We start from the raw sequence: 10,758 nt of genomic DNA, 5'->3' as shown, positions 1-10,758 counted from the left end.
CCTTGTCCGCAGGAGCGGCTGGGAAGCAGGGACATGGGACGTGGCTGGCGGCTAAGGGATGTACCCCTTCCTCCCGGAGCCATGGATGGGAACCCTACGGTGCCAGGGCAAAGGCACTGAAGCCTCTAAAGAAATCTTTCCCCCACTCCCACACCCGACGCCCTCAGACACAGACCTATGTCCCTGCAGACATTGATGAACAGAGATGTGTCCGGGTCAGAGTCGTCCACCAAGTAAGCACCGCTGGTCTTGATCAGTGGGTTTAAATCGTGCTTCTTGAGCTCTCTGTCGAAAGCGTAACAGGGCACCTGGGAGAGAGAAGGGAGAAGGAGGGGCTTCCACACACGCCTTGGCGGGGTGGGGAGCAGGGGTGAGGCGAAGCCTGCGACCTCTGCCACATGACACCGGGCTCCATGCCTCAGGTCTCCAATGAGGCCCCCGAGGATGGCATAATCAAGGCCTGCGGGGCTCCGGCTGCTCCCATGAGCATCTCCTGCCTGCCCCTTCCCTCCCCGCCACACGGTCCGTTCCCATCAGGGTCCTCACTCATGGCTCCCTGTCCCTACCCTCCCTTAGCAACCACCTCACATCGCCCTGGCAGCAAGTCCTCTCCTGCCTGCAATGATCTCTTTTAAGGGGGTCTCTAGGTTCCAGCTTCCATGTACCCGACTCTGAGCCAACATCTCTACAACCACCAGATCAACCCTTTAACAGTTCCACCAAGTCACAAGAGATTGTCACATACCGAGTGAAGTTAAGTCAGACAGAGGAGAAATACTGTATGACATGCCTGATGTGCAGAATCTAAAAAGACACTATGCAGCTCAGCTGACTTACAAAACAGACTCACAGACATAAGACGATGAACTTACAGTTGCCGTACAGTTGCCGGGAAGGACGGAGGGAAGGGAGGGTTAGGGAGTTTGAGACCGACACATACACCCTGCTGAATTTAAAGTGGACCCACAACAGGGACCTGCTGTACAGCACAGGGAACTCGGCTCAACATCCTGTGGCCGCCTGGATGGGAGGGGAGTTTGGGGGAGAATGGGTACCTGTGTATACATGGCTGAGTCCCTTCGCTATTCAACCTGAAACCATCACAGGGATGTTGATCAGCTATTCCTCAATATAAAATAAAAAGTTTAAAAAGGAAAAACTAAAAAAAAAAAAATTTTTTTTTTTAAATAAAACAAAATTCCCTCGAGTCACATCACTCCTGCTCAAAATCCACCAGGGGAGGGGAGTTTGGGGGAGAGTGGGTACAGGTATATATATATATGGCTGAGTCCCTTAGCTATTCCTCAATATAAAAGAGTTTAAAAAGAAAAAACTCAAAAAAAAATCTTTTTTTTAAAGTAAAATTCCCCTGAGTTACACCACTCCTGCTCAAAATCCACCAGGGGCCACTTCCCATCACCTTGAGGGTGCAATCCCAGCTTCTCCATTGTCTCCGACCCTGGGGACCACTCCACGCAGTCACACTGGCCTCGAGGGGCACTTCAGCCCAGGGAAGTGACGCTGCCTCTGCCTGGAATAGTCCCTGGCATCCCCTCTCACCTTGCTCAGGCCCCGGGGGAAGCGTCACCTGCTTGGCGTGGCCTTTTCAACATCTCCAGCTCTCTCTGCGCCTCCCCTGCCCTTTTTCTTCATTGCACTGGTGTCTGTCACCAGACACCTCCACCTGCTAACGTGCGAGTGAGCTCCTGAGGACGGGGGGCTTTGTCACTGCTGTGGCCCCAAGCAAGGCTCAGGACATGGCTTGGAGCCTGAAGTTCCTCCTCTGGGCATCTGGCCCACGCTTGTGAGTGTGTGTTAGTCATTCAGTCGCCTCTGACTCTTTGCCACCCCAGGGACTGTATCTCACCAGGCTCCTCTGCCCACAGGGCTCTCCAGGAAAAGAATACTGGAGTGGGTTGCCATGCCCTTCTCTAAGGGATATTCCTGACCCAGGGATTGAACCCAGGTCTTCTGCATTGGCAGGTAGATTCTTTACTATCTGAGTCACCAGGGAAGCCCTACTGGATTCTAACTCACATGTACTCTCTCATCTCTATAAAAGAATGGCCTCTGTTTTTAAAAAATTGAGAACTAAACCAAACCACTGCATTGTACACTTCAAATATATGCAATTTTATTTGTGAATTACACCTCAATAAAACCGGTGGCGGGGAGGAAAAAGGGGTCCAGGGGAAGGTTACACATGAAACCCATTATAGCGGGCAAGACCCTGTGCTTTCCAAGCTCCACCAAACTCTGAAGGTAAAGCGGCCAAGCCCACAGGTGTGCCCCTGAGGAAATGCCTGGTCACCAAGTTTATGTAAAACAGCCCCCAAATCTCAGCTGCAAACTAATACACCACATCATGTTAACTGCCTTAGCCAAGAAATATTCTAAAATCTCATGTTCTCTGCAAATCATTTCAAAGGATCGATAGTCTATTTCATCATTTCCACTGGGTAATTTTCCTTAAACTGTTTATTTGGAAAACTGAAGCTATTCACAGGCAGGTTCATTTACAAAGGTTAACTGCTTCATGTTAATGTTTAGCTTTTAAATGTTTCTCGGAAAGATGCTATCAACCCTGCAGGAATGCTCTGACCCACTAACCCTCTTCCCCTGTTCTGTTTGCAGAGACTTCAGAGAGAGCTACTGGATTAAACCCAAGGACTCGCACCCCCTCGGCAGAGGTGGGGGAGGCGGACCCAAACTCATGTCAACCAGACCCTTAGAGCAAAGCTTCCCGCTGCCTGCGACACTGACCAGACAGCCCGATGCCAGCCAAGGAGGGCAGGCACAGGCACAGAGCGGGTTGAGGGCAGGAGGCCAGAAGCCACGCCTGGCACCACGTCCTGCCGAAAGGCCATCGAAGTGCACGAGCGGGATGACCGCAGACCGTGACGAAGCTCCAGTGGAAGTAACCCACGTCCTTGATCCTGCAAATTCAAAGCTTGCCAGTCCCTAGCAGAGTAATACAGTTAACAGAAATGTGTTAACTCAGAGGAGGGGGATGGAATTGGGCTGACTGGTGAGACAGGAGACAAGAAGCAACTTTCCAGCTACGAGATTAAGAGAGTGAGCAGGACAGCACCCAGCAGGCGGGGAGAGGGGCCACCTGCCTCAAACTAGCTCTGTGTCACCCCAAGGCTAGACGGATCCCCGTGAGCCAGGCCTGCAGACCCCCCCAGCTCAAGGCCACAAGCAACTGCTGGCCATGTCTCAACTCCAGGAAGGAACAGGAGACACGCCCGACGCAGCGCCCCCCAGAATTGGAGCGAGCGACGGAAAAACAAGCAAGGCTCCTGGGGAGAGTCCTCCCACTTCCTGCTCCACTGAGCCGAGCAATGGAGACATTCATCAGCCCCGGGAATGCGGCGGCCGGCAAAGGGGGTCTCTGCCAGCTCCACACACAGCACACTGAGTCACCCTTGTTAACGGTGTACGTCTGTACATTAACCATATTTATGCAACTCCGCTAGGCCCACACGCTTGCCAGGACTGCGTTTTCTGTGTTCCCTAGGGGTGGAATGGTAGGGGGTGTGTGTCCACAATCTTGTAAAGAAATTACGATCTAAGAGGACTCCACCGGGATCCACTGAGCAAAGCATGACACGGGTGGGTTTAGACGACACTTTCTGGAGCCCACCCCCGCCCCATGCTCTCTGCCCATCACTCCATTCTAAATCTGATGAAGCCAAAACAACAGAAGCAATGAGGAGACACTAAGAATGGGTGGCGGTCAAGACCACATGGCCACAAAACCAAGTCTAGGTTTGTTTTTTTTTTAAAAGAGGGATGATGAGTGTTTCTGCATTTAATGTAATTTTTGAAGTTATAGTATAGCCTATATGATGCAATCAAATCCTACTGAAGACAAAGAAAAGGGAATACGCTTTCCCACGACTTGCAGGGAGTGAGAGCAACACTCCTGCAGCAGCCATCAGGCTCTCACGTGTGTCAGTCACTCGGTCGTATCTGACTCTGCAATTCCATGGACTGCGTGAACTGAACCCCCCAGGCTCCTCTGCCCATGGGATTCTCCAGGCAAGGATACTGGAGTGGGTAGCCATTTCCTTCTCCAGAGGATCTTCCCTACCCAGGGATCAAACCTGGGTCTCCCACATTGCAGGTAGACTCTTTACCAACTGAGCTGCCAGGAAAGCATCAGGCTCTTGTGTTCTTTCTACTCATCTGCACCTAAGACAGAGCAGATGTCCTCCACACCTTCAGTCTACGGGCTCCATGAATGCAACAGCGTTTTCAAAATGTAATGACATTCCTGACGCTGAGCCCCTCGGAGAGGCAAACTCAACAGATAAAAGCCCTGCCGCCAACCAAGCCCAAAGAAAAGGTCACTGGGAGCAAATCAACATTCCCCCTGCATCTTTCGATCAGCTTCTAAGAAAAGTTAAACATCACTTTTGAGAAAAACATAGGCTCTAATCTCCCCATTTCCACCCCCCAAAACGGCTCAGGTCCAGGGTCAGCACCCTCGTTCTGTAAACATGTTAGGCTTTATGAGTGACGTAGGTCTCTGCTGTGTATTCTCGGCTTTTTTTTTAACAATCCTATAAAAATGTAAAAAAACAATCTTAGATCTGGGGCTGCACAAACACAGGATGCAGTTTGTGACTTCTTGACCTACAAACACAAAGAAAACCAAAAACAAGTCACCATTTCTTTCTTTGGGGAAGTAATTATTCTTCAGGTGGTGGGAGACAACTGTCAGTTCAGCAAAGCAAGGTAAAAGGGAGACCCGGTTAGAACAGGAAAAATGGGGGTAATAACTATCGCTTGCAGAGTCAGAGACCGAGAGAACCTCCATGGGGCCTGGGGTCTCCTGGGAAAGCAGAAGGCACTTCACACTGGTTCAAGGATGCTTTACCTGCTGCTAACGAAATATTGGCAAAGAGTCTAACCTAAGTTGTTAAATGCAAAGTTTAAATCTGACACCATCTCCTACTAGTGTTATTTCATTAGATCTTCTTTGCTTCCACAGTTTGAACTTCCTTCACATTGAACGTTCCTTACACACAGGAGGCACTCCGACTATCTTTTCTTTTAGAGATGGCCACATCTGAAGAATCGGTGACAGCTCAGTATTTGTAACTTAATGTGGCTTTTAAAAAAAAAAGATACAAACGTCTCTTTTTGCCCTTCTTAAATGACAACGTATTAGGCCATGAGATAAATGACAGATTACTCCCATAACTGATCACTCCCAGTTCCTAGCTCCTAAGAGGGTCTCTGAACTCGACTCTACAGAACAGAAAGCGAATAGAGAAAAAAGAGAATGCTCAACCCAGGAAGACTATTGCCTGGGTGAACACGGGAAAGCCACCTTGAAATCCCAGGATGCTAGAACTGCAGAGGAAAGGGCCCTCTGTCCCCTCCACTGCCAGGGAAAAGTCAGAGGCTATAGGTTAGAGAGGATGGTGCTTCATCGATCACCAGGAACAAGAGCCAGATACCAGAGAAACAAGGGAAGAAGTGACAGTCATCTGGCCTCTGAGGTGAGCTGGCAACGAATGTAAGGGCCAGGCACACCTGACCTGGATCCAAGATGCATTCAGAAGCCACTCCCAGGCCAAGGAGATGGTCTCTGCAGGCAGCGTGGTGATCTAAACCCCAAAGTCAACTCGAGACTTAGTTCTTGAGATGCATGGCATCAGAAACCAGGAAATCACTTGCTCTACGCGAGTGAGCCGTTCCATTTCCAGTCCGTCCTGTGTGTTTAGAACACCCTGTCCTAAAAGTAAGAACCATCCAGGACAAGTTATCAAGGAAACCATGCGGTGTGCCTGTGCGCGTGTGTGTCAGCTGCTCAGTTACATCTGACTCTTTGTGACCCCATGGACTGTAGCCTGCCAGGCTCCTCTGTCCATGGGATTCTTCAGGCAAGAATAACTACAGTGGGTTGCTGTTTCCTTCTCTAGGAGATCTTCCCAACCCAGGGATCGAACCCAGATCTCCTGCATTGCAGGCAGATCTGAGCTATCAGGGAAGCCCAAATCATATGGTCTCTCTGCTCAAACGGAGTTTGAAAACCAAAAACAGACTTCTACCTCAAAAAGGTATGTGTCTGCACTTCAAACACTTAAGGTCCCAGAATGTACTTCACAAGCATGTAACCCTGAAGGGCCCTTGTTACCTCTTTATTCGCTTTAAATATATTCTTTTTGCAGGCTGCAGTAGTCCTCCACTCGAAGTAATGCACACAATCTGTTGCAGTTACAAACTCGGGAGTTCCCTATTTTTAAAAGAAGTAAAAATAAGTTAGCATACTGCGTATTGTAAAGTGCTCCTTTTCTAAAGTTAGAAACCATGAAGGCTAACGAAAAATTTTAAACTAGCAGCAGTGGGCGGGGGGGATAGTAACACACAACTGTTTTAGTTAACAAGGTCAGCCGAGTGAGAAGTTCCCAAACTCAAAACTTCTGAGACAAAAGCTTCATAAAATCATGATGGAATTTGGCTCTAACTGATCCAAAACTGTTCTACTGCCCCAGCTATGCGAGTACAGTAAGCTCATGGGAAGTAATCCTTGCAGACCTTCCACTCTCAAACTCCAAATGTTCTCTGAACCAAATGCCAACAAAACCAAAGCCAGAAAATGTGACCTCATGCTTCCTGGAAGCCGATGGAGGAGGCCCATCTGGACCTGACCGAGCTCATACACCGGCCTTCCTTAAACGCCCCCACACTGGAGGGGGGCCCCTTCTAACAGACGGGGACCAGCGATGACCACGGTGTGGCTGGTTGATAAGACCCAGCGGGAACTTACCCCTACACTCCACGGAGCAAGCCTAAGGAGCTCTGCAAATTCTGGTTCTTGTAGCATGAACACAGAACTCCTCAAGAAAAGTTAGTTAAAATTCAAACGACAGCTTACTCTGTAACTCAGACCTCCAGATTTCATACCACTGCAAACGGATTATTTCCCAAAGTTTCAACGTGGACAAGAGTGCAACAGACAATCTGGCCCAAAATTAACAATACTGAGTTATTTTTCAAGTTCTTCACATAAGACAGGATGGGCTTAAAAATGCAACAGCCACAGCACTAAATTCTAAATATGATATTTTAAAGCAATCTGGTAGCCACGTGAGCTTCACTCTCTCTGATTTTTCTAAACACTTGGATTCTTACTCTGATTACAGAACACTCGTAGAACATGTACACAAATCGTTTTTCCTAAAAGCTAGCAATCATTTGCTGAGAGTCCCTTTCTAAACAGTAAAGACTAAAACTAAAATATCACATACAATATGCAGAGAGTGAGGACAAATGTCATGCTTTAAACAATTATGTTCCATTTCAACACTAGTAATACCCCAAAAGTTGGGCACCCCATTACCCACTGGCCAAGGTTTCTTCTTGATAGATGTCAGTTTGTCCAATTAATGTAAATGAGAAAAAAAAAGAAAGAAAACACTTTAAGAAGCAAACACGCTGCCCTGAAAACTATCAAAAGAAAATGCAGAAAGAAAAAAAAAATTATGCCTGCAACATAAACATTAAACAGAGCTTTGAGTTTAAACACACTAATCTTTACATTGTCCTTGTACACAGGATGTGGGTCAAGTTTCACTTAAACATTGTAACTATAGGCTTAGGATTTGCTTACTTATTGGTTTTTAATGATGGTGGTCATTTGGTTGGGGTTTCTGTTTATCTGTTTGCTTGAGTTTTTAATTTTACTCACTTACTTGTCTTAGAATACCAGGACAGCAAGAACGCCCCAGGGACAAATGTTTCTAAAAGAAAGATTATGAAGTGACTCCGCATGGACTCACCAAGGTTTTCCCACATAAGAAGGTGATGCTACTCTGAATTTTGTGATTCTGCTGCTTACAGTTCACTGTTGTGTTAAATTCCAGAAGAGATCTGCTTGCGGTTTTCAAAAGAGAGTCACCTATTCGGAGAGAAAAGAGCATGAGCAAGCTAGAAAACATTCCTAACCAAAAGCTATTTCCAAGTGCGAGCACACTAAAAATGGCACTGCAGTTCATCTGAAAAGCTTATAAGCTTACACAGTGCCCTGTCCCAAGAATTCTCTGTCTCAGGAATGCCATCCTCGCCCCACCTCCTGCTGTTCAAGCCCCAAAGAAAACGGCATGAAGTCCTGTCTTTCTCTCATCTGTCAGCATGGGCAAGTCCCAGCACTTCTGCCTTCTTCTCAGATCCACCCACGTCTCTCCATCTACGACGCTTGCAACCACTGGTACCCGTGTTCTGGCTACAGCCTCTTGATGGGACCCCTCGCCTCCAACTCCTGTCTCGTCCCTCACCATCCTCCCTTTCCCACCCATCTTGCCCCAGTCTGATTTTCAAAAACATAAATCAGAATATATAGTTTGGCTGATGAAATCCTTCTATAACTTCATACATACACGCTGTAAAAACAAAAATGTTTAGAACAGTCCACAAATCGGGGTGATCACTTTTCAGTTTGCCTGAGATATTATTATAACAAAAAAATCTATATAGTATCAGGGATGACAGTTGGCACAAGAACAGACAGACTGGAACAGAGATCAAGACATCAGAACAGAGCACAGACATCAGGGTTCTTGAGTCAAACTTTGATATACAAGGTATCAAGTCAGTGAGCAAAGAGACTGTTCAGTACATAAAACTGGAAACAAAATAGCAATCTGCACTGGCAAAAAGATAACTGAATCCCCACTTACCATTGTATACAAAAATGAACTCTAAATGGATTAAAAGATATAAACATGAGAAACCAAATTCTCTTAATAAAATATATACAGTTATCTTTTAAATCCTAATGCAGCAAAATATTGAAGACTCTAAAGCATTAACTACCAAAAAAATTTTAAACTTGACTTTTTATTAAGTTTAAAAGTTTACATTCATTAAAAAGTACCTTGAGGAAAACAGAAACAAATTATAAACTAGCCGATACACTGAGCTGGCAAAGAACTAGCATCAAGAATATATATACTCATACACAAAAACAAAATCATTTTTTATACTTTTAGGAAAGAAAAGGAAACAAATGACCTCTGAGAGAAAACGCTGAGAGGAAAAAGGGGAAAACCCACACCAAGTCATAGTATGGCGATTTCAATATCAAAGGCAAAGAGAAAATTCTAAAGCTTCTAGAGGAAAAGAATTTATCACATGCAATAGATAACAATATGAAATGGGCAAGACATGATCAGACAGAAGAAAAACATCTTCATAATACAAAGAGATGTTCAACATCACTGGTGATCAAGACCACATGGCATACCAAACCCAGCCATTATACGGACAAAAATTAAGTACCAAATGTTGAAGGAGAGACAGCCCGGAGCTCTCCTGTGTTGCAGGTGGAAGTATGAACTGGTTTAACCAGTACATAAGTTGGCATGGCACTGAGTCCTACCACTGAACATCACATACCCTATGCCTTAGCTAGTCAACTCTTAGGTAAATACATAAACAAAAGCCAAAACATGTGAAAGAATATCTCGTGTTCTTCACACTAGTGAAAACCTGGAAACAACTCAAATGCCCATCAAAAGAAGAGTGGATAAATCAACCCTGCTAGACCTACACAATACTCCAACATAGGCATCAGAGGAATAAATCAGGGAAAGACAACAATACAGCTGTTTTTTAGCAATATGCTGTTACCACTTAAGCGCCTCCAAAACTACACATTGCATGATATACACTTTTTATTAAGTTAAAAACACCATATACAGCCAGACAGGCTCTGACTAAAGTAAGAGAGAAAAAAGGAAATGTTGGTATACAGGATGTGGGCAAATGATTACCTCCAGTGAGGAGAGACAGGAGCATGGAGAGATAGTGGTTATTCTCAAGGTCCTAGATTTTGTGAGAGAAGGGTTTCATTGCATTATCCAAAACAACTAATTTAAAAAACAAAACGGAAAAAAAAGATTAGCTCACAGACTAATGATGAGTGAGTGTCATGACCTCAGGATTACAACTGGTCTACTTTGATACCTACACCGGAGATCTTTAAGCAAGGGGAGAAGAAAAAAAAAAACAGAAAAAGAGGGGAAGGGGTAAAAATTTTAAGACGCCAATGGAGAGGAGATAATAATGGCTTTCAGGCTCCATAGAACCAGATTTAACAGTACACCGGTTCTCTGCCTTGCCTGTCTAAACCGCGGCAAAGGTTTGCCAGGATCGTTCTTCCGCGCCTAAAACTCCAGGAGGTTGCTCTGAAAAAAAATTTTTTTTCTCTCGCGACCCAACAGCCTCAGAGGCCTGCGGAGGCGGCTCCGGGACCGCGGACAGCGCCCCGCGGCTCCGCCCACTGTGGGCGTGGCCAGGGAAGCTGGTGACGGGGCGGGGCCTCCCGCGCCCCAGCAGCGCGCGCTCCAGGAGACTCGGGGCGCAGGAGGTGGGGGGGGCGGGCTCGGCCAGCGGGAGGCGGTGCGCACAGCCGCCAGAAGGGGGCGCTTCCGGGCCATGGCAGGGGCGGGGGAGCCCCCCAACCTTAAAGACCCTCCCCCGCGCCTCTGTCCCCCACAACGCGGCGGCCCCATCCGGCCCTGTGCCCAGAGCTCCCGGGGGCGCCTCATAACTGCTGGGCTCGCCCTGCGCGCAGACCAGACGGGCCCTGGCCTTGAGCCGAGACGGACCGGCCGAGCTCCGTGGCCGCGGCGCTGGGGACAGCGGCGTCCCTCAGCGTCAGGCCCCATCGGCACCGCGCCCGCTCGCCCGTCCAGCCTGCCTGCAGCCCACTCCTCCGCCTACTGGCCAGGACCGATTGCC

General features: G+C 47.3%; 1 protein-coding gene across 1 annotated transcript in view; it reads right to left on the bottom strand.

The window, feature by feature from the left end:
* Window positions 1-10,758, bottom strand: part of IGF2R (insulin-like growth factor 2 receptor) — a 99,346-nt gene that overhangs the window by 67,117 nt on the left and 21,471 nt on the right. Inside the window, 3 exon segments of the mRNA XM_010840920.1 lie at window positions 176-308; window positions 6,152-6,250; window positions 7,797-7,915. Of these exon segments, the coding sequence (XP_010839222.1) occupies window positions 176-308; window positions 6,152-6,250; window positions 7,797-7,915 (351 nt within the window).

The sequence above is a fragment of the Bison bison genome, unplaced genomic scaffold (assembly GCF_000754665.1).
Source record: "Bison bison bison isolate TAMUID 2011002044 unplaced genomic scaffold, Bison_UMD1.0 scf7180017864148, whole genome shotgun sequence".
In the NCBI taxonomy this organism is placed as follows: Eukaryota; Metazoa; Chordata; class Mammalia; order Artiodactyla; family Bovidae; genus Bison; species Bison bison.
This window is presented reverse-complemented; position numbering and strand designations above follow the sequence as displayed.